The 19,723-nt window shown below is 50.2% G+C and overlaps 6 protein-coding genes across 6 annotated transcripts; 3 read left to right on the forward strand and 3 right to left on the reverse strand.

The window, feature by feature from the left end:
- Window positions 1–4,472: 4,472 nt before the first annotated feature.
- On the forward strand, window positions 4,473–6,608 carry Aspvir_009048 (PHD finger domain protein; the record flags this gene model as incomplete). Its single annotated transcript, XM_043272200.1, has 1 exon — window positions 4,473–6,608. One exon carries the CDS (start codon window positions 4,473–4,475, stop codon window positions 6,606–6,608), a length of 2,136 nt encoding a protein of 711 aa, XP_043128135.1.
- Window positions 6,609–7,571: 963 nt separating this feature from the next.
- On the forward strand, window positions 7,572–8,773 carry Aspvir_009049 (sideroflexin family transporter; the record flags this gene model as incomplete). Its single annotated transcript, XM_043272201.1, has 4 exons — window positions 7,572–7,675; window positions 7,751–7,884; window positions 7,945–8,039; window positions 8,093–8,773. The coding sequence occupies 4 exons, from the start codon at window positions 7,572–7,574 to the stop codon at window positions 8,771–8,773; spliced, it is 1,014 nt and encodes a 337-aa protein (XP_043128136.1).
- Window positions 8,774–9,163: 390 nt separating this feature from the next.
- Window positions 9,164–9,919, forward strand: Aspvir_009050 (GNAT family N-acetyltransferase; the record flags this gene model as incomplete). The annotated part of the gene is made up of 3 exons (XM_043272202.1): window positions 9,164–9,282; window positions 9,345–9,505; window positions 9,582–9,919. 3 exons carry the CDS (start codon window positions 9,164–9,166, stop codon window positions 9,917–9,919), a joined length of 618 nt encoding a protein of 205 aa, XP_043128137.1.
- A 61-nt stretch (window positions 9,920–9,980) lies between these two features.
- On the reverse strand, window positions 9,981–11,551 carry Aspvir_009051 (amidase; the record flags this gene model as incomplete). The annotated part of the gene is made up of 2 exons (XM_043272203.1): window positions 9,981–10,135; window positions 10,189–11,551. 2 exons carry the CDS (start codon window positions 11,549–11,551, stop codon window positions 9,981–9,983), a joined length of 1,518 nt encoding a protein of 505 aa, XP_043128138.1.
- Window positions 11,552–13,140: 1,589 nt separating this feature from the next.
- On the reverse strand, window positions 13,141–15,407 carry Aspvir_009052 (putative protein kinase (Lkh1); the record flags this gene model as incomplete). Its single annotated transcript, XM_043272204.1, has 6 exons — window positions 13,141–13,341; window positions 13,396–13,483; window positions 13,538–14,000; window positions 14,057–14,404; window positions 14,462–14,540; window positions 14,592–15,407. The coding sequence occupies 6 exons, from the start codon at window positions 15,405–15,407 to the stop codon at window positions 13,141–13,143; spliced, it is 1,995 nt and encodes a 664-aa protein (XP_043128139.1).
- Window positions 15,408–17,563: 2,156 nt separating this feature from the next.
- Aspvir_009053 (uncharacterized protein) lies at window positions 17,564–19,321 on the reverse strand (the record flags this gene model as incomplete). Its single annotated transcript, XM_043272205.1, has 2 exons — window positions 17,564–18,204; window positions 18,256–19,321. 2 exons carry the CDS (start codon window positions 19,319–19,321, stop codon window positions 17,564–17,566), a joined length of 1,707 nt encoding a protein of 568 aa, XP_043128140.1.
- Window positions 19,322–19,723: the final 402 nt, after the last annotated feature.

Here is a 19,723-nt window from a genome sequence, read left to right on the forward strand (position 1 = left end):
ATGACCGATCTACCAGTCAGGGTACCTTGAGGATGCCCATGACCAATAATGAAAAGATGATAGAAGCATCTATAACGAATAGGACTCTTTTGAAATTCTTGCTGCCCATCGGATTCCCTGAATCAGGCTATTGCCGAGAAGAAGATAAATATTGGCGGGGTGTGGCTGGAGATGTGGCAATGCAAATACTGCCTTACTTTTCAGGTAATTTCTACAAGGAGGCCGCTCAACCATCTACCTCCTAATCATACCTACAACTAATAACATCACAACTTCTCAACTCGATACTCAAGTCTACATTAGCCAAATGCTTTCGCCTTTCTCCAGAATTMCATCCCTGACATCTAGAAGGCGATTGCTTTGTGCCTGTCGGTGTCGTGGAACGTCATCTGCCACTAATCTTCAATTAGCTTGCCATGCTTCATTACAATGAGGAAGTCAAAGTAGCTTGTGTTATGCCATTGCTCATCTATCCTTTGAGCTGCTAGAAGGTGCTCGAAGGACCGTTGGCATTGATTTTCTTATGAATGTCTGGTTTGCCAGAGGTCCATTATCTAGCAAATACGCTGACATGCCGGATCCTGACTCGATGATGAGTGGTGCCGCGACGATATAGATAGTACTTCTGCTTTCTAAGATTCCATTCTGCCATCGCTGTTAAGATCTGACGTGCTGTGGATCCCTAGCAACCATGGCACTGGAATCATCATATGTAGCTAATGGCTTTACAGTCTCAGCAATCCTGAAGAAAGAACTATTGCCCTCCTGAAATTGTCAGTCATCTACAATTATAAGCAATAGCGATGCTCGAGCAATTTCAGAAACTGCCAGAATCAGATACACGATGCAATAATTTCCGTCATGGCTGTCGGACGCCGACCCATCCTGTGGGCATAGCGGCGGGGTTGAGAACACGTTTTCTCCAGCTAGGTCAGGAGTCCAACGTATAAGACTGATTTGGTGTTGGGGTATTCGAAGATTCATGTGATTTTCTGAAGGTGATCTTCAAATCCAAGACCATTTGGCTCCTCCAAGAGACATTGTCAATCGCAAGATGAAACCGTCGGTACTTGGTATTATATAAGTCTACACTACTTACTGCCTTGGGCTCCTCAGGCACGGTCTTGGTTGTTGATTCAGGTTGAAAACTGGGAAGCGGGAAGAACAAGTTAGCTGGCTTCCAGGGACGAGCTCGGAGATTTCTCCATTATTATGGAGTACGGGGTACAGAAATTATATATATTCCGTACTTCATAGAGATCTCTGGACGATCTCTAGTCTTGCGAAAGATCGAGGATATACTCCGTACTAACTGTCCCCATTCTACATGCGCTGCTTAACTGTTATTATTGTAGGATTACTTTAGGTATCTGGTCAGGGGGCCATGTCATCATTGTATCCATTTCATCTCAATTGCCAACGCCAACGTCCCGTGTCCACTTTTCGGCCTTGTGGGCGAGATCAAGGCTGGAGGCTGGAGCTGAAAAGAAAAAGCTAGCCAAGATAGCCTCACCCGGCTGGCCATTGGAATGTCACTAATAAGCGGCCCAGCTCCTTAGGGAGTCTCACACTGGCGAGCAGCTAAACGCAACTGGGTAACGTAGTACAGGGCTCGATCTCGACTTTCCCCGAATTTGGTCCGATCTGCTAGCCGGATGGTAAGGGGGAAGCCTGGGAGGGACAACGCATGCAGTATTCCTAAGGCAAAGGCTCCTGGTTAGCACTCACATATAATTGTCTAAATCAGTAATGATCGCGAAGCTCTGCCGGAAATAGACCTTCATGCCGACGTGACGAACGGTCCAATGGATTCAGCCGAAGGGGAATTGCCCCTGCAGGTGAAAAAGGACAACTGGAGATCGGGATGGAGATGAAGGTGGGGCACAGCTGAGACCCACTCTTGTCAAAGGTTTCTTGTCTACGAAGTAAGTGTCTCGTTCCTTGTCCTTGGTTGCATTGACGACGTGGCTTAACAAGGATGGGAGTCCAGGAATGTCCACAATATCAACTTTTAAAAGCTCAGAGAGCCTGTCATCTTTTAGTGATGATTCTCCTCAGCTCATCGGATCCATGTACCTCTCTACATCTGAACGTTGGGCAATCAAAGGATAACAGCCGTTCTCCAATTGGTGGGAAGGTTGTATCGTTGACGGAGTACTCCGCAAGGCACAATACGATAGCGTTCCAGATCAGGGATAGCGTTCCCTTGTTGCCTCGCACAGCTGACGGAAATTGTCCTTGAATTCTGACCCGATAACCACGCTTAGTGATTAGAGGCGACTTGTGCGATTATGCGAGATATCTCACCATGCCAGTAAGTTGTTCTATACGCCATATGAGAGTCGAAACAATACATTCCCCTTTACATTCCAGGCCAGGATAAGAACATGCCATGATAAGAGGTTGATGACCTCATATCACGTGAGTTTCAACCTTAATTTGAGACCTCACAGGACGCTAGTCCAAAAAGGGTTATATTGACTCGGAGGTTTAGCGATTTTGAGACAGCTCTCAAGTTATTGCTTTTGACCTTACTTGCAACGCAGATCCGTCAATTCGGTATCTCTGGTTGTCTTTGGCCATCTGGAGAGTGTGCATGATAGTATCCTGGAGGCTCAACGACTCAAATATACCGTGGGGGAGATTGACAGGCGCCAAACATCTACGTCACTCCGTGTTGCAAACAAGATTGTCACGAGTCTCGAGCATGCGACTAATTGCAGACAATCAAGACTTCTTTTGGGGAATTAGACTGTTCGTACAATGAATATATCGCGCGGCTTTCAACTGTGAATCTGCCAGTTCGGCATAAAGATGACCACTGCAGGAGGGCTCCCCGAACTCGTACCAACGAACACCAGCGCGAAGGCCGTCTTATACTCATAACATGCAACTCTGGCTGCACATGAGCGTCCTAATACCGAACGGTATCTTCTTCCCCAAGGATAAGGGAGGCTTTATACTCCTAGTTCGGAATTCGTATGAGTCCATGTATCGGAAAGTGATAATCATAAAAAACACCAATATCATGAGCAGTGATGATGCAGTAAGTCATATCGGGGGGCTAGCAAATAACCTACCTTCTTTATTCATGTCCCTCCGCACGTTAGTGTTGTGATGATGATGCCTACATTCAAGAACGATTGGACACGGTAGTTTCTGTAGCCACAAGGCTGAGGTGCCTTGGTGCCTTGGGCATGTGCGACCCGGTCGGAATTGCACATCAACCAGGCTCAGCAAACAGCTTCAACAACGATAATTGAGTCTTGACCAGCTTCACAATCTTAATAGACACGAACAAATAGAGACTTTGGTGGGTTGACAGATCAAGAACTTGCCAACTTGTAGCACAATCATCCACATACCCAGATACATCCATATCCGAGATTATCTCACCAAAACTATATTCTCCACTAAGTAGAACAAGACACCATCCACGAAGTGGAGGAGAATCGGGCTGGAGCTTCTGTTTGGCTTGATTAGTTTATTGTTCATTATTTCCAGTCCCAAGCCGATCCAGAGAAGGATATTTCTGTTAAGTGATCGCAAAAAAGAAGTGCGTAGCGGTGGATCTGCGGATGAAAAAATAAAAAAAATTACAGTGTCTAAATTATTACAAACAGAGGAAAAGAAAAACACACGATTTCCTCCCCTCTTGGATTTCTTTCATATTCATTCTCCAAGCTTTTTCTCTTCTCACTCTTCCTCTCTCTCCAATCTCCTCGTTTCCCTCCTTTTCTCTACAACCCTCTGGACCAAGAGTCAAAGGGTCAAGACATAGATAAAGGGCAAGCAACACCAAAAGACATACCTCCGCTTCTCCCTTTGTTCCAGGGCAGCTCCAACCTTCCCTCGAGCCTCTGGATCCCTTCGACTGCCCTCCCTTGTCCTGTCATAGCTCCGATATCTTTTTCCTTTCCACTCTTCTCCCTCGCTATTAAATCTGTTATGTACTCTTTGAGAATACAAGATATGTACTAGATAATCGGTACAGCTTGTCCTAATTTCTCCTTGTTTCGCTCACGAGGGGTCTCACATTCTTTCTACGTCCGTCGTCCGGCTCGGTTGCCTGCTTGGCTTCAATGACACTGAAGTGCACATTACTCGTCCGCTCATTATTAATTTCCACCGAACCCCTCTCTTTTCGGACATTCCTCAGCACCCGAGGTATCTGGACGACCTCTGATTAGGTTGCCTGGCAGCTCGAATTGAATGGTTGCTGGGATCACTGGGTTGCTGACATGAGTTGGGATAACCCTGTCCACAGGTATGGCTCTCGAAGTCTTCTATGCACATACCATTATCTCCTCACAAACTGTGATTTCTCTCCCGGCACTGGCGGGGTGAATTCGCATTGTGCGTGCCACTCGTCAGTCGCTGTTTTACTACGAGCTTTGTCTTTTTCCCCATTCTTCACTCCTTGATACATGCAGTACGAACTTACTCGGCGAAACTGCCTGACTCTCTATGCCATGGACTCCGTCCCAGAGTGGTTTCATGAGAAGATGATACTGACAGAGCCTTCGATCATGTTTAGCTTCAGCTACCCAAACGGTGAACCTCAGACCCCGACGAGGACTCCTACAACTACAGTGTTCGGCGATTCCGCTTTTCAGACCCCCAAGCTCGAATCTAGTTTTTTCGACCCTCGAGTTACCTGGGATACATCAGATCCTTATGCGTCAAGTCCAGAGTTCCTTCGAACACCCCAGCGATTCGGCTTGAGCACGCCTTCAAACCCCCTACGACTGCCAGAGTCGGTCCCCGGTCGAACTGGAGGGGTGGATGCTTTGCAGGGCTTGGAACAGGAGACTGACACGGCCAAAAGGATACGTTCCTCAAAACCTAATGGTGGCTCAGCCGAGGACGGTCCTCGGACCGTAGACTCTGCAAAGTCTGCTGCATCAATGCAAACTCCACCTCCAAGCAGTGCATCGAGGAGGAAAATAACCGGGTTGGACAATGTCATCGACACAAACAGGAAGCACACTCCGCATGGTGGTCATCTTGAGACCCCTAGCCGCTTGCTAGGTGCTTCACCCAGGTTTTTTGCGGGTCTCCAGTCCTCTCCAGACCCTTTCGACCTGGCTGCGATTGATCCGTCCGCCTCGCCTTTCTTTCCTCAGCAGAGGTTGTTTTGGGACAATGATATCGAGCAGCAGGGAGGAAGCCTGAGCTTGTCTGGGAACAGCATCAACCCCTTCGACTCGAGTGCTCCAACTTCTACCAACCAGAACCATAATCAAGCGTTGCAGGACGCTCGAATCCCGCAATTACCAGCTATCGACGCCACCCTTGACCTTCCCGAAGTTCACGGTCCCACGTATAGTCTCTCTGCTGCTCCTTCCGATGCAGCCCTGTTCCCTGCTCCTTTCTCCACTTCCCCCCGTCTTCCTATAGCCAAGGCAGAAGATCCGGCTTTGTTTCTCTCTTCACCAGCCCGCCGTTTCGGTGGCCCCCAGCTGAGTCCAGATAAGAGACTCTTTTCTAAGCCACCCAGACAACCATATCACCACCAGACTGAGGAATTCAAGCGAGAAGAGCTTCGCCGTGCGCAGAGCATTAACCATTCCCTCTCTGGCTTCGATGAGGAGGAGGACGATGATGATTTTACTCCTCGTAGATCCCGGCCGGGGCTCACTCGCAGTGTGACCCATACTGTTATAAATGCTCCCCCTCAGCGTTCCGCATCGGGACAATCTACGTCTGGGATGATGGCTTCCAGCAGTGGCATTCGCAAAAGCCCGTCCAAGGGACGGTCCTCCCCCATCAAACCCCTCCGCCAACAACTCACCAGAGCGAATACGGTTGCTTCTGGGATTCCCACTCGCTCTCAGTCGGTCATTTTGAAAATAGGCAAGGATGGTAGAGCAAAGACCGAGATGCAGACTGTTGCTGAAGCATCCACTGGCCTGACGGACCCTGTGAATGGAATGGAGATTGACCGATTCGCAACTGAGAATGAATTCGACTCTGCCGATCTTTCGGAGTACCCAATTGTTCCTACCCGCAACTCGTCCTTCGCATTTTCGGACGTCGGCGAACCTACTGTGGCCCACAGTGACGCCGGCTCCCGGCCCCATTCGAAAGGTTCCTATACCTCCACTGCTGCATCATCCCAGTCTGGCAGGGCGTCACCCTGGGCTAGTGCATCTCGGGGCCCTGCAAGACGACCCGTGTACCGAGCAGCTGCGGATGAGTGGAATAGGACGACTCCCAAGCGGCAGTCGATGTTGATAAACTCGGATCTGACATACCCTAGCGTTGGGACCCCCTCGGAACTCCTTCCTGAGAATGAAGATGATTCTGGCGATGCCCAGCACGCACTTCGAAAAGTTCTTGAGGGGAGAGGACGTCTTCCACGGTCCCAAACAATCGGCTATGGGTCACGGTCAAATAGATCCTCACTTTCCTTTGCACATCTACGGTCGTCTCCCCCACGCTTCGGTGCGGACCTGAATTCTCGGCCACCTAACACTTCCCCAACCACCATGACAGACCCTGACCTCGCGACTCCGACCACTGAACGCTACAGCAACCCAAGCAATGGCACCAGATGTGTTTGCCAGTCCATGGACAATGGTGGCCATCTCATGATCCAATGGTAAGCGAACATCAGCTTCGTTTTTTCTGTCATCTTTGCTTATCTTTCACAGCGAATCGTGCAATCACTGGCTCCATACCAAGTGTGTCGGACTTGAGCGGTCAAATCTGCCGTCTGTGTATGTTTGCGTATTCTGCGCCCAAACACCGACTAGGAAGAACCGGGTTCGAGGTCCAGGCAGTGTCACCGAACATGCGCCAACTTCACCTCTGGCCCATAAATCCTTCCGATTCCGGTAATCCCTCCGGTTTCCACTTTTACAACTGGATCGGACTTTTATTTTTTCTCTACTATCATGTCATCATGAATACGAAGTCACTGGTCATGACTAGCGTCAACAAGTGCCATCCTCTGTTCTTTGAAAGGCTCCTCCAGACTCAATGTTTTGACCTTTCGGATCATTCCTAATGTCTCTTTTGTCTGTTGCTTTATCAGAACCACTAGACATACCCCGTTTTCGCTGGAGGACATCACTTTTCCACAAATCCTGCATACCCAGTCTGTACTGACATGATGTCGATGCATCCCAGTCGTGATTGCTGTCATAACTTATTTCCTATTTACTTCAATATGTGTCGGGGTTTGTCTGCCCCACTGAGTGATACCTATGTACTACTGTATCTAGCATTTCTGTTCAATCATGTTCATGACCCCCTTACATCTGGACTTGTACCTCGATGTAGTTATCCATACCTAAGATAGTTGGTATTTGTTTGTCCCACATTTGTCCGGAAGGCGGTGACACAACTAAGGAACCATATCAATTGGTGCAGTATGATTGGCTGAACCCCCCGCTTATCGGCTCACCGCCGTTGATAGCGTTTGTGGTTCCCCGATCAATTATTTTCGCTTTCCGTTGGTGACTCCTCCCCAAGCGCCTTCTGCTCAACATCTGCCCTGTTTCATTCTTTTTCTCTTTTTTAGTCTGTCGTTCTTAGTATTGACTGTCTTTCTTTGATTTGCATCCATGTCTGCGTCACTTCCCGGCAACCGGGACCTTCCCGCGTCGCAGTATGATCTGAAAACTTACTGGGGTCGTGTGCGCCATGCGGCAGACATCTCCGATCCGAGGTGAGCATTCCATGGTGCTCCATGCGAGACCGCCTGTCTCGACTTTGCTGTAGTTCCAACTGACATATATCCTAGGATGTTGTTCGTATCCCCGTCGGGTCTAGAACAAGCGAAGCGCCTTATCTCGTCCTATAAGCAGAATCACGTGACTGTTATGACTCCCGAGTTATGGCGGGCGAAGAAGGTGGTGGACTCTACATTGCATCCAGGTGTGTTTGCGATGTTTGGTTGCTTAATATAAGTTGGGTGTCTAATTTTGGCTTGTCAAGACACTGGCGAACCGGTTTTCCTTCCCTTCCGCATGTCGGCTTACGTTCTTTCGAACCTGGTGGTGACGGCGGGCATGCTTACGCCAGGGTTGCAGGTATGAACCATTGGACTTTCGGATATTGATGAGGCATGACACTGACAGTATAGACTACTGGAACACTTCTGTGGCAGATTGCCAACCAGTCGCTCAATGTCGCCATTAACAATGCGAACGCGAACAAGTCGACTCCCCTGTCGGTCTCTCAGATGGCCAAGTCCTACTTGATGGCAGTATCAGCGTCGTGCTCGGTGGCCCTGGGTCTCAATGCGCTGGTTCCTCGGCTGAAGAACATCTCTCCCAACACAAAACTGATTCTCGGCCGTCTGGTGCCCTTTGCTGCGGTTTCCAGCGCCAGTGCGCTCAATGTGTTCCTGATGCGTGGCGAGGAGATTCGCCAGGGCATTGATGTCTACCCTGTCCTCTCGGAGGAGGAGAAGAAGAAGCGCGAGGAGACCGGTGAGCCGGTCCAGAGTCTGGGCAAGAGCAGGAAGGCCGCCACAATTGCGGTCGGGGAGACAGCCATCAGTCGGGTACTGAACGCTACGCCTATCATGGTGGTGCCGCCTCTGATCCTTGTGAGGCTGGAGAAGACGGCCTGGCTCAAAGCTCGTCCGCGCATGGTCACGCCGATCAACCTGGGCCTGATCCTGGCCACGTCGCTGTTTGCTCTTCCGCTGGCCTTGGGAGCGTTCCCTCAGCGGCAGGCAATCAGCGCCCATTCTCTGGAAGAGGAGTTCTGGGGCCGAGGAGGCAAAGGCGGGCAAGTCGAATTCAACCGGGGTATGTAGTTTGGTGGTTTGGGACTCATCGTATTTTGACGCTCTCAGCATTGCGTTGGTTCTTCATTTCCTTTTGGCAGGGGCGGGAATCTGAATATAGAAGCCCTCGTCCAGTGGCATGCACATGGATTATTGATATCATGTTGTTTAGCGTATAGACCATCTACATATATACCACTGCTTGCCGATAACTCCGTGTTCCTTGAGCTCTTTACATATAGTGTGCTGTCGCTGTAAAGTATTCAGCCCCATCCGTCTACTGTCTCACCTGCACGCTGACCACAAATTAACTAACCGATGACTCACTATCACTGCCCACAACAAGATATATATGTCCTCTATCCAACCACATCTAAACCACCCTCTCACAATAATTAAACCACAATTCAATCCACAAAAATGGAAGACTCATTCCCCCCACCCTTCCGCACCGCCCGCCTACAATTCCACCCGATGGTCGACGCCGACGCGGCAGGCATCCACGCCATCCGCGGGTTAGAGGAGGTCATGAAATGGAGGTATGCATATCAATCTGTCCCAGCCATCTCATTGAGAAGACGGTCATGCTGAAACAAGGTAGTCTGAAAAAGGTCCCTGATGCGGATCTCGCGACGACGAGGGAGTGGGTGGAGGGGTACCTGCGGCCGGAGCCGCGGACGCCTGGGAATGTGGGGTATGTGCTCCGGGAGATTAGGTTTGAGTCTGAGGCTTCTGGGGCGGGTGGAGGTGGAGATGGAAAGGGTGAGTTTCAGTTACTTGTCTTGTTGGGGGTGTATGTCTATGTGTGTGGGGGCGGAGACTAAGAGGCAGGCAGCAGGACGGATTGTTGCTTCTATTGGCTTGCGCTATGGGCTTGTTGAGGAACTGAGGGGATATTGCTGGGAGCTGGGGTATATCTTTCATCCGGACTTCTGGGGGAAAGGGTATGCGACTGAGGCTGTGAGGGGGTTAATGGGTGCGTGGCCGGGGATCTATGGGAGGGTTAATTGGGGGAATGTGGAGCAGGAGCAGGAGGGGAGTGGGGAGGTGGTTGCCATCACGGACAAGGGCAATGAGGCGAGTATACGTGTTTTGACGAAGTGTGGGTTTGAGTCTGTGGAGGAGTTTGTGGACGAGGATGGGACAAAGTGTGTGGCTTTTGTTTATAAGTCTTAGGTTATGGCTGTCTTTGTGTTGATACCATGTTGATTGTGTGTGTGCATACTCGATAGAATGGCTAGATGGGAAGATCTGGTTGCCGTCTACCCTGGATGACTCTCTCAAACTGCTCTGCAATGTCTATCAGGTCATTGTCTTGCCATGGTTTGCCCATGAGCTCCAAGCCGATTGGTACACCGAGAGGAGCCGACTCGGTGCGAGGACTGAACCCAGCTGGACATGGTTAGCGGCTCCTCCACAGCACATATTTCATATAATTCACATACCAGGTAGACATATTGCTGGCCTTCCTGTCAACGCTGCCAGAATACCATTCCTCCGTGGCTGGACCATTGACCCGATTGAAGCGACCAGCTGCCTTTGATGCGGGTAGACGAGGGCGTCCAGTTGATGTTCCTCGAAACACTTCTCTACAGACTTCTTCAATGCTGCAATTGTCGCCAGGCGAGACTCATACTCTGGACTTTGCATTGAATATAGACCGTTCCTCTGCAATGTGCGATAGAGGACAGGTGTTACGGCTTCCCGGAGGTACTCGCCGCTGGCGACGATAGAGGCTAGTGATTCATGCGGCGTGGACGCAATCAAGGACGATTGTAGGAAGGTGTCGAAGACACTGCGGAACTCGTACGCTTGCATGTCCGCCGTGGAAATGAGCGTGGGAATGTCCCAGTGAGCACTCTGGGGAGAGAGCGTGACGAGTTCAACCTGCGAGTTGGCTCTGGCTTTATCCAGCGCGTCCAGCACTGTCTGGTTGACAATTGAGCCTTCGGGGTCAACGTCATCCGCGAAGAACGATCTCAAAATGCCTATCCTTTTGCGGCCACCACATGCCGCAGAGTCACGCTTCGTTGCGTCACGTCGACAATCGATAGTAGCCTCATCGCCCTCGTCTTCGCCCTTCATCACATCGAACAATACTCGGATATCTTGCACCGTCCGTGCCATCGGCCCAGCCACATCCTGCGTCTCAGTGACAGGGATGATTCCTCTCCGCGAAATCTGTCCCCTTGTCGGCCTAAATCCGACGATCGAGCACGCCGACGCAGGCGAGCGTAGCGAATTCATCGTGTCCCCGCCACAGCCTACAAGAGCCAGATTCGCTGCTAGAGCAGCAGCCGTCCCACCTGATGAGCCACCGGGTGTCCGACTCAGGTCGTACGGGTTCCGCGTCTGACCTCCTAGCGAAGAAATGGTGACGCCCTCCAGCGAAAGTTCGTGGAGATTGGCCTTCCCGAGGATAATAGCGCCAGCGCGACGCAGCTTCGTGACGACGAAGGCGTCGGCTTTTGTCCGTAGGGAGTGGAGGGCTTTTACTCCGGATGTTGTGGGCATGTCAATGGTGCTGTAGGTGTCTTTGAGGATGACGGGGACCCCATAAAGGGGCGGAAGGGCATGGTCTTTCCCATGTTGCTGTAGGAGTGCTTCTGTTTCCTGGTCTCTTTGTCGGGCGATGTCGAGTGCATTCTTGTTGACGGTTATTAGAGCCTTGAGCAGGTTATCATACCGTGATATTCGATCGAGATATGCTACCACGACCTCGGCGCAGGTTGTCCTCCTCTCGCGTAGAGCATCATGGTACTTTGATATCGTAAGCTCTTGGATGTCAACGAAGCCTATGCTGCCCATGTCTCTCTTTCCCTTTTGAACAGGGCGAAATCAGTCCATTTGAATCTCAAGTGCACGCGAGGATATATCAATTCGCCCATGAATGAGGGGTAGTATATATCTGAGGACCGGGACTATCGATCAGTGAGTTGGGGTCAGTATTTGCATCGTCTATCGGATTACAGTGGACTGAGTTCAACTATATAGCGTCATGCTACCTCTCTATTAGTCTGTCGTTGTGGTTCACATCGATGTCTTCTGTGGACACTTCCAGTATCTCCATCATTCCTAGTATGTCTTCGTCTTCGGCTGAAGACGAATCGTACCATCTCATTAGAGATCAAGTATATCAGCAGTCTCACTTTGCGAGACTGAGGATCTGTATTCTGTTGCGTGAACCCCACTTACTCCAACTTCCTTTGGAGGCTTGGAGCATGGATCAACTAGTGCGACTGTTGATTGCTAGTTGTGGAGACGGACTTTTGGAATGGTGTGGCGCCCCTGTGTTGATAACAATGGCTGGTTGCGAGAGGGGCATCGCGCTATCCAGGGCCGCGCATCAGACGAAGATAAGTTGTGGTTGATGGTGTTGGCTGTGAGCTGCATCAAACGAGAAGGTAAATTTTATCCGTTCATTTTATCACTGCAGCTGTGCCAATGTCGCTGCATCATGAAAACAAGTAAGCACTGGATATATGGAAACAATATACATGAAAACGATATATATCCATGGCAGATCCATGTAGACGACTACTGTATCATGTCGCCTATAAATGACTAGAACCCAAATAATGCTCTGTTTGCCAAACCCATCTGTGCCAAACACTCGCTCCTATTGACAGCTTGCCAATATAGAGTTGAGTACGCCGCTTAATATAAGATCGAATCAAAATAAAAACGACTGATAAATCAAGCCGAAGAAGAAGAAGGGTTGAGGCATAGCCCCATGCAAGATGTAAAGTAAGCCTGTATCATATCACCGGCGCCCAGAAGTAATGAAAAATAGTAGACAAAATGCGCGTAGGTCGATGGACAAACCGTTCCGCTGCTCAGAAGGGAAAGATTGAATGGATGATTGAAGAAGGGGGAAAAAAAATAAGATGAGATAAAAAGCCGTCCACGCAAGCCCATAAATCCAGGATATAACCTTTAAAAATGAATCAAGTAAGATAGAAAAAAAACATATATGTCCTCCGTAGTCGCTGACTCCAGGGTATGCTTTGGAGTTCGAGTTCCCTTGCTCTTTCCTTTCTGCTGATTTCTTCAAGTTCGAAACAATCATGAATCACACATGGGCCCCTGTCCATGTAACTGAAGTTCGCCAAATTGCACCCCATAGTCCTTGCGTTAAGCACCAAACTCCGTAGTCACATAAGGTATTGTGCGTAGAATATGCCGCGTGGGCAAGGTAGCGTAGCCGTCGTTGACTTCACAACATCTGCTCAAGCTTGGCGACGTCAATCAACACTATCCAAGAAAAGAAAGAGTACTTCAACCTCGCGCCGCGCATCCTTGGACAATGGTCATGGCTGCACCGATTAAAATCCAGACGCGCCCGAGATGAGAGTACCAGCGACGTTGCCCTTCTTCGAGATCAAGTATCGAGACGGCTAGCTGCGTTGACCGCCGTTGCGTTGCAACTGTTGACCGATGCGAAGAGCCTCGGTGCCATCATCAATCAAAGACTCCTTGAACCATGGGTGCTTCAGAGCCTCTTTGGCAGTAATACGGTTCTTGGGGTCGTAGACAAATATCCGCTGAAGAAGGTCAAGGAACAAGCGATGGAATGTAGTGCTGGTGGGGATGAAATCCTGTTCGGTTCGTTAACGGCTGTTGTGTAAAAGAATCGTTGCAAATAGACCTACAGTAAGCTGCTTCATAGCCCTCACGTACTTGCGCGAGGCTCGTGTCGTTTCCTCATTAGGATAATCGAGCTTGTTTCGGTTAAAGTATCTGGGATGAATTAGCATCAATGTTCTCACAGAAGCATAAGGGTCCAGAACGTACTTTGCCGCCTGGTTCTGACTTCCGTTTCGACCACCTTGGGTTGTTTGCTTGACCAGCTTCGTATCGATTTTAGAGCCAATAACTGCCTCCATCATGGCAAGATGTTCTAGGTTGTCGTGCGTCTGGAAAAGGGCATCCCCGGTGAAGAACTCAACCAGAATGCAGCCGATACTCCAGATATCACATGGGAAACTCCAGCCCAGATTCAAGATGATTTCGGGAGCACGGTAATGTCTCGTGGATACCACCGACGAGTGATACTCATCATCAAAGGTGGCAGACCCGAAATCGATGAGACGGATTTCGCTGTCCAACAACACACGTCGCTGACGGGCATTCCGTGAAACTGCGTGTGAAGAGGATGGGATTGTTCGGTTGTAGGTGAATGTCTGGTATGCGTTGCTGACGAGGAGGATGTTCTCAGGTTTCAAATCGGTATGGATGAGGTTAAGGTCATGTAGAACTGGAACTGTCAGTATGAAATCGCCCGAGACCACAAAAAACCGCAGGGTGACTCACAGGCTACGCTCGTGAATAGCTGCCGAGCGAAGTTTTGAATCTGGCTACTGGGAAAGGGTACAAAGCCGTTGCCTTTGAGGAAATCAAAGACACTCTGGCCCAAAAGATCCGTGACAATGCAGATATGGTTTCGGAAATCGAAGCAATCACGTAGGTGAATGCACTTGTTTCGGTTCGATTTATCATTCGAGGCCAACGTCGACAGAACCCGAAGTTCAATTCTGGACGCGTCACGGTATTTCTGTATCGACCGAATGATCTTGACTGCGCAGCGAGTCTTGCGCTGCTTGTCATACGCTTCAACCACTTTACCGAATGTACCCTGTCCTAGAAGCTTGATGATTGAGTCTGAAAAGATTAGCATCTGTTGCCATGGAAGGTAAATCAACTGGTACGAAAACTCACATCGATCTGTCAATGGAGTATCTGGCGTAACAATGTAGTGACCATCATCATCGTCATACTTCTCATGGCGATTCCCATACTGCAGAGACTGTTAGACAGTGCATACAGATACAGAACCGTCAATACTCACATCTCGAACGACAGGCACTGGGACTTCCTTCGCCTTGATCGGTGGCTTGGGAGGGGGGATGTAGCTGAGGAATGCATCACCGGCAGTTTCCAATTCCCGCCGTTTCTGCTCATCGCGGGCTGACTTGCGTGTTGTCACACGTTTCCGCTTCTGGCCAACATTGGCGTCTTCATAATATACACCGTTGGTAGCACCCGCACTGCCCTGCGAACCCAGGGATGTGGGAGCGGTTGTGTGTAGGGAAGTCGTGCGGTCTGTAGAAATAGAGGCTGCGGAAGACTCTTCACCGTATTGCTGAGGAATGGTGGAAAATGAAGGACGATCGTAGTATCCCAGGTCGTAGGCTGATTCAATTCCAGTGCGCCGTTTCTTGCCGGCAGGTTGGGCCATGCCGCTGTTCGAGGCCGCTGCCGCAGTGGTACGGGACTTGCCCTTGGTCTGTTCTGGAGGAGGCGTATCATCGATCACAATGACCTCTTTGGGAATGCCATTTTTATAGAACTCGCCCCAGTCTGGCTGCTTCTTCCTTCTGCTTTGATCTGATCCGGCTGTGCCCGTACTGACTTCGCTCTGAGCCGGTGGGATGGCTGCTGGGGTGGAGGCAGGCTGTACCATTTTCGAAGATTGGTTATAAGGAAGGGGCGCGGTCGAAGGAGGGGCGGCGTACGGGTAGGGTGCGGTGGCTAGGAGAGCAGTCCCTGTAGCGGTTGTGACGGGAAAGGAGGCGTTTGGCTGGTAGGCGTGGTGATGAGGAAATGCGTAGTGTTGCTGGTGGTGCGTGGGATGCGTTGCAGTGGCTGTTGAGGGTGTAGACATGATGATCTGAGGCACTCCTGCTGGCTGTAGGAGTGTCGGAAGGGAAGGATTGAGAAAGGAGAGTCAAACGTATTCCGATCGGTTGATCGTGAGCCGTTCGATCAACTCGATGGGCTAGGCCGGAGACCCAGCGAATATTTGAAATTGAATCTCAAACCAAATACAAATCCCAGATTACTTGGTCGACAGCAAGGTAGGCGGTTTCGCGAGAAGGAATATGTGGAAAGCGAACAAAAGGAGGACCGGGCTTTTCGACGGGCAGAGAGGTGTCGATGCGTGGAGATGACGACTGGACGAGGCGGTCGGTCGGGGGAATTGTTGGGTGGTATTCAGAACGTCTCAGTTGCTTTTCAGCAGGGAGAAACAGAAAATCAAAACAACATTGGTTTGAGGCGGAGAACATCTATCCAGGAATAAAGACACGACGGTGATAATGATGATGTTGAAACGTGTGTTTGAGGCGAGAAATTGAGAGGGGATGGAGGGTAGACGTCTCTTCCGGCGGACAGAGCGAGCGCGCGGCCGGAATGGAGATACTGTCGAGATTGGTTTTAGTGCTATTCCTCCTGACTACGGCTCCAGAGGACTATTCCAGACTGCTAACAACAAAATCTACAGTGCAATAACGAACTGAGGAATGGCAATGGCGCCTCGCCGCTCGTGCGTTGTAGAGGCGAGGGTTTGCTCGGCTATGGTCTACACAAGCTGACAGACAGCGCTGGGAGATTTTGCCCAAGAATTTCAGTACTGCGCTGTAATGATTCTTTTCCTCAAAGGCAATGAGGAATTCGAAAAATCTATCTATCCTTGCTTCGCTGGTTGTGCCTTTTCAGACTGTCTGCAAAGTCTTAGGTGCATCCTTCGCGTAAGCAAATGGCGCAGATCGCAAGGCTCATCTAATTCAGCCATCTAAATCTGCCGGGGGCAACACCGACAGAGCCCATAGCGTCAGATGAATAATGTGAATGGGATGCTGATTGACCGCCTAGAATTAGAGTATGTTCTCTTGTCTGATTCCGAGCCACCCAAAAGCGGGGTTTTCTGATAAACGATGTCTGAGGATATGTCTCAGTCGAGACAGGCTCATTTTCTTTCTGTTACTCCAGCATTCACTACTACCCTGGAACATTCTCATTGAGAGAGTGATTGGAATTGCTGTGGCGATAGCATAGCAACTGCGCCAATGGTCGATGTTGCCCTCTGTAGTGACTGATCATCGCATGTTATGCGTTTCTCTCACACACTAACCAGTTTGGGATATGGTGCCGTTCCCTCCAGTGTGAACCCTCGGACCCCTCCACTTTTTGGCCTATCCCTATGGTTACTACACTGACATCATATAATTCATCAGAGTGGCTCCTGAATGCATTCCATGACAAGCTAAGGATATATGCGAAATATGCAAGGAACAATGACTTCATGCTTTTGTGTGTAGACTACTTGTATTTCCCATATGATCATATCTTCTGTCGTCAGAAATTGCAGAGCGAAGGTTGAAAACTGGGGTTTCGAATATCTAACTCCGAGGTTTGAGAGATTTGCATATCGACTGGGATCTAGTGACTTTCACTCAACTAAGTACTAGTAGTTATTTACTGCCTCCACTTTGTCTGGATCGATCTTGCAATATGCATTGATCGAAACACGAAGAGACTCGAGATTCGACGATCATATTCTTCCACAGTGATTAGCCTCGTCAAGGCGCTAGAGGATAAGGCGGCGAGTAATCGTCGATGTTAGGCTTCATGCTGGCAATGGAAGGCAAGCGCGGATAGGACACAGAGGATCAATTGAAATTCGTATGCCGTTGCGGAAATTTTATGACAATTTGCTTTACCCTACATGAGAGGGTATAAGCCAGGTAGTTCGATAATAACGATTCTGCATTCCAAGGTGATCGAATCATTTTATGTGATCTGAATAAGAACAGAGTAGAATGCAGTGTCCCTGTATCGCCTCATGAAAATGCATACATAAAGACACAAAACCTATGCCTCGAGAGCAGGAGAACATGCCATTTGAATGGAAGGTGAACCGCAACGCCAAGAACGACGAACCTGCGTAGTAACTGCGCGGAGCTCGAAACATAGATCAATAACACGCTCTGCCACTTATCTCGGTGACAGACAACTGGATATGAGCGTGAGCTAAACGAACTAGTCCGACCGGTCTTCTTTGATGTCCTTGGAATAGGCTTTCTGCACATGCCGGGAGCCTCTGCCATCCATTTCGAGCATGAACAAAATATCGCGGACTTGGATTCCAGCACCCTTCGCTTTGTCTTCCCGCCAAGTCCCAAGTTGTTTAGTAGGGACAGGAGCTGGCTCTCCAGCGCGGCCGGTCTTCTCCGCGCCAGTGGTTTGAGTTGCGGGATTGACTCGTGACGGAGTGGCGAAGCCACTGGGAGTAGCCGAGCCTCGATTCAGCCATGAGTATGATTTTTTGGCCCCGAACATACGACCAGACAGCATGCTATTCGTGGCCAATCGGGCAGTCTCCACAGATTGCTGATGTTGGTGAGCCTCGCTGGCCTTTGCATCCATCAGTTTCCTTGCTTCCTTCTTCGATAGACCTTTCTTGTCGAGGCTCGGAGCTTTTTCTGCGATTGGAGTCGAAGCACCAGACCCTGGCACGTCGACGGAGTCCGCTCTGGGCAAAACACCTTCCCCAAGGATAGCGTTTGCACTGCGCTTCGCGCGTTTGGCGGCACGAGCCTCTTCACTGGACACGTCCTTCTCCATGAGTACACGATATTTCTCGGTCAAGGTCGCCGCTGAGTCAGTCGCCGAATGAGGCCCTTCGTGCTTGTTAGCATCCCAAACGAACCTGAGCTGAGTTTGATGCTTACGTTTGAGTGGTGTCTGAGGGTTGTCCACACCACCGTTCACTGAGCCAGATGATTCTGCGAGATCCTTCCATTCGATAGGAACCTTTCCATGAGAATGGGCTCGCCTGCTTCTGGCCAGTGTTGAGGAATAGTCGACCACTGTGCGCAACCGTTCCTCGCAAGCAATCGACATCAAATTCAATATATCAACCAAAGGGGCACCCTCCTGGTTTAGGATAGTCTTCCCCGTACGCACGATAGATGAGCCATCTGGTCCAGTAACCTCAATAGGCTGAGGACGACCTGGCACGGGGTGGAATAAGCCCTCTGCCGGTATGCGAACACCAAGTTCAAAGCCGCGTCTCTGTAGCCTTTGTTCCAGTACCTTCGTCAGTAAGAAAGGCTCTTGTAGATGGTATTGTGCGCGTCTGGCTGCTTCGGTGTCTTCCCGTGTCGGCTCATTGGGATCTTTGAACGGCACAGGTGGTTGCGACGCCGGTTCGGTGTAGAAAGAGTCTTGTGTGGTTTGCGGCTTGAACTGGGACGCTTCGCTGAAACTGGGGGTGGTGGAAATTGTCCCGGTAGTAGAGGCTTGGGAGGCGAAAGAGGTATTGAGGGCTAGTTGAGGTTGTTGTTGCGGTGGCGGTGGTTGTTGTACTCTTAAGGGCTGTTGCGCTTGAACACCTGGAGCCGAGTAACTACTCGTGAGAAAGGCCTCTTCTTCTCTGACATCGATTCCAGACGAGGCCAGAACATCTGTTAACTCGGCAGCGTCTGTCGCCTTTTCCACCGGCCGAGAAGGTGGTCCCATTGTTCCCGGAGGTGGTGGCGGGGCGGGTGTTTGAGGCATCCCACTCATGTTGAATCCATTCATGGGAGTTGGGGTTGGTTGACTTGACGGTAGCTGCAACGTCCCAAAGCTGGGAGATGCGTATGGGGATTGGGATTGCGGAAGAGGAGAAAGGCGCTGACGCTTAGACGGGGGAGGGATGCCGCCTCCATTGACTGGGGATGGTGCACTAGGTGAAGGTGAGGATACGGGAGGAGACATTGATTGAGCAAACTGCTGAGGCTGAGTTTGCGCCATGATGGTCAGAATGCTTGAGCTTCAAGCCAGCAGATAGAAATGCGGTAGGTATCGGGAATTTGTCGCGACTATGAAGATGTCCGCGCGTGAGTTGAAAACGTGAGCGGACTGCTCGAACCGCCGCCGCCGCCAGCCGTAACCATCTCAGAGCATTCAGGTTGACATGAAATCGCGGGAAGCCGCCGCCGGGAGAGCCGAAACAGGTTAAGAATCGAGGTTGTGGTGGTTAGACTGACTTAAATGCGTCGTTTCGCGGATGGGAAGGGAGCTTTTACTCGACGAGGTTTGCTTGCTCAAGATCCCGCAGAGGGAGCTCCAGGTCACGTGGGTGCTATGTCAGCAGAATCTCCGGGAACAAGTGAACCTGCGGCTTCACTCTTTCAAAGCAGTTGTGAGCGAAAA

The sequence above is a fragment of the Aspergillus viridinutans genome (assembly GCF_018404265.1).
Source record: "Aspergillus viridinutans IFM 47045 DNA, scaffold_7, whole genome shotgun sequence".
NCBI classification, from domain to species: Eukaryota; Fungi; Ascomycota; class Eurotiomycetes; order Eurotiales; family Aspergillaceae; genus Aspergillus; species Aspergillus viridinutans.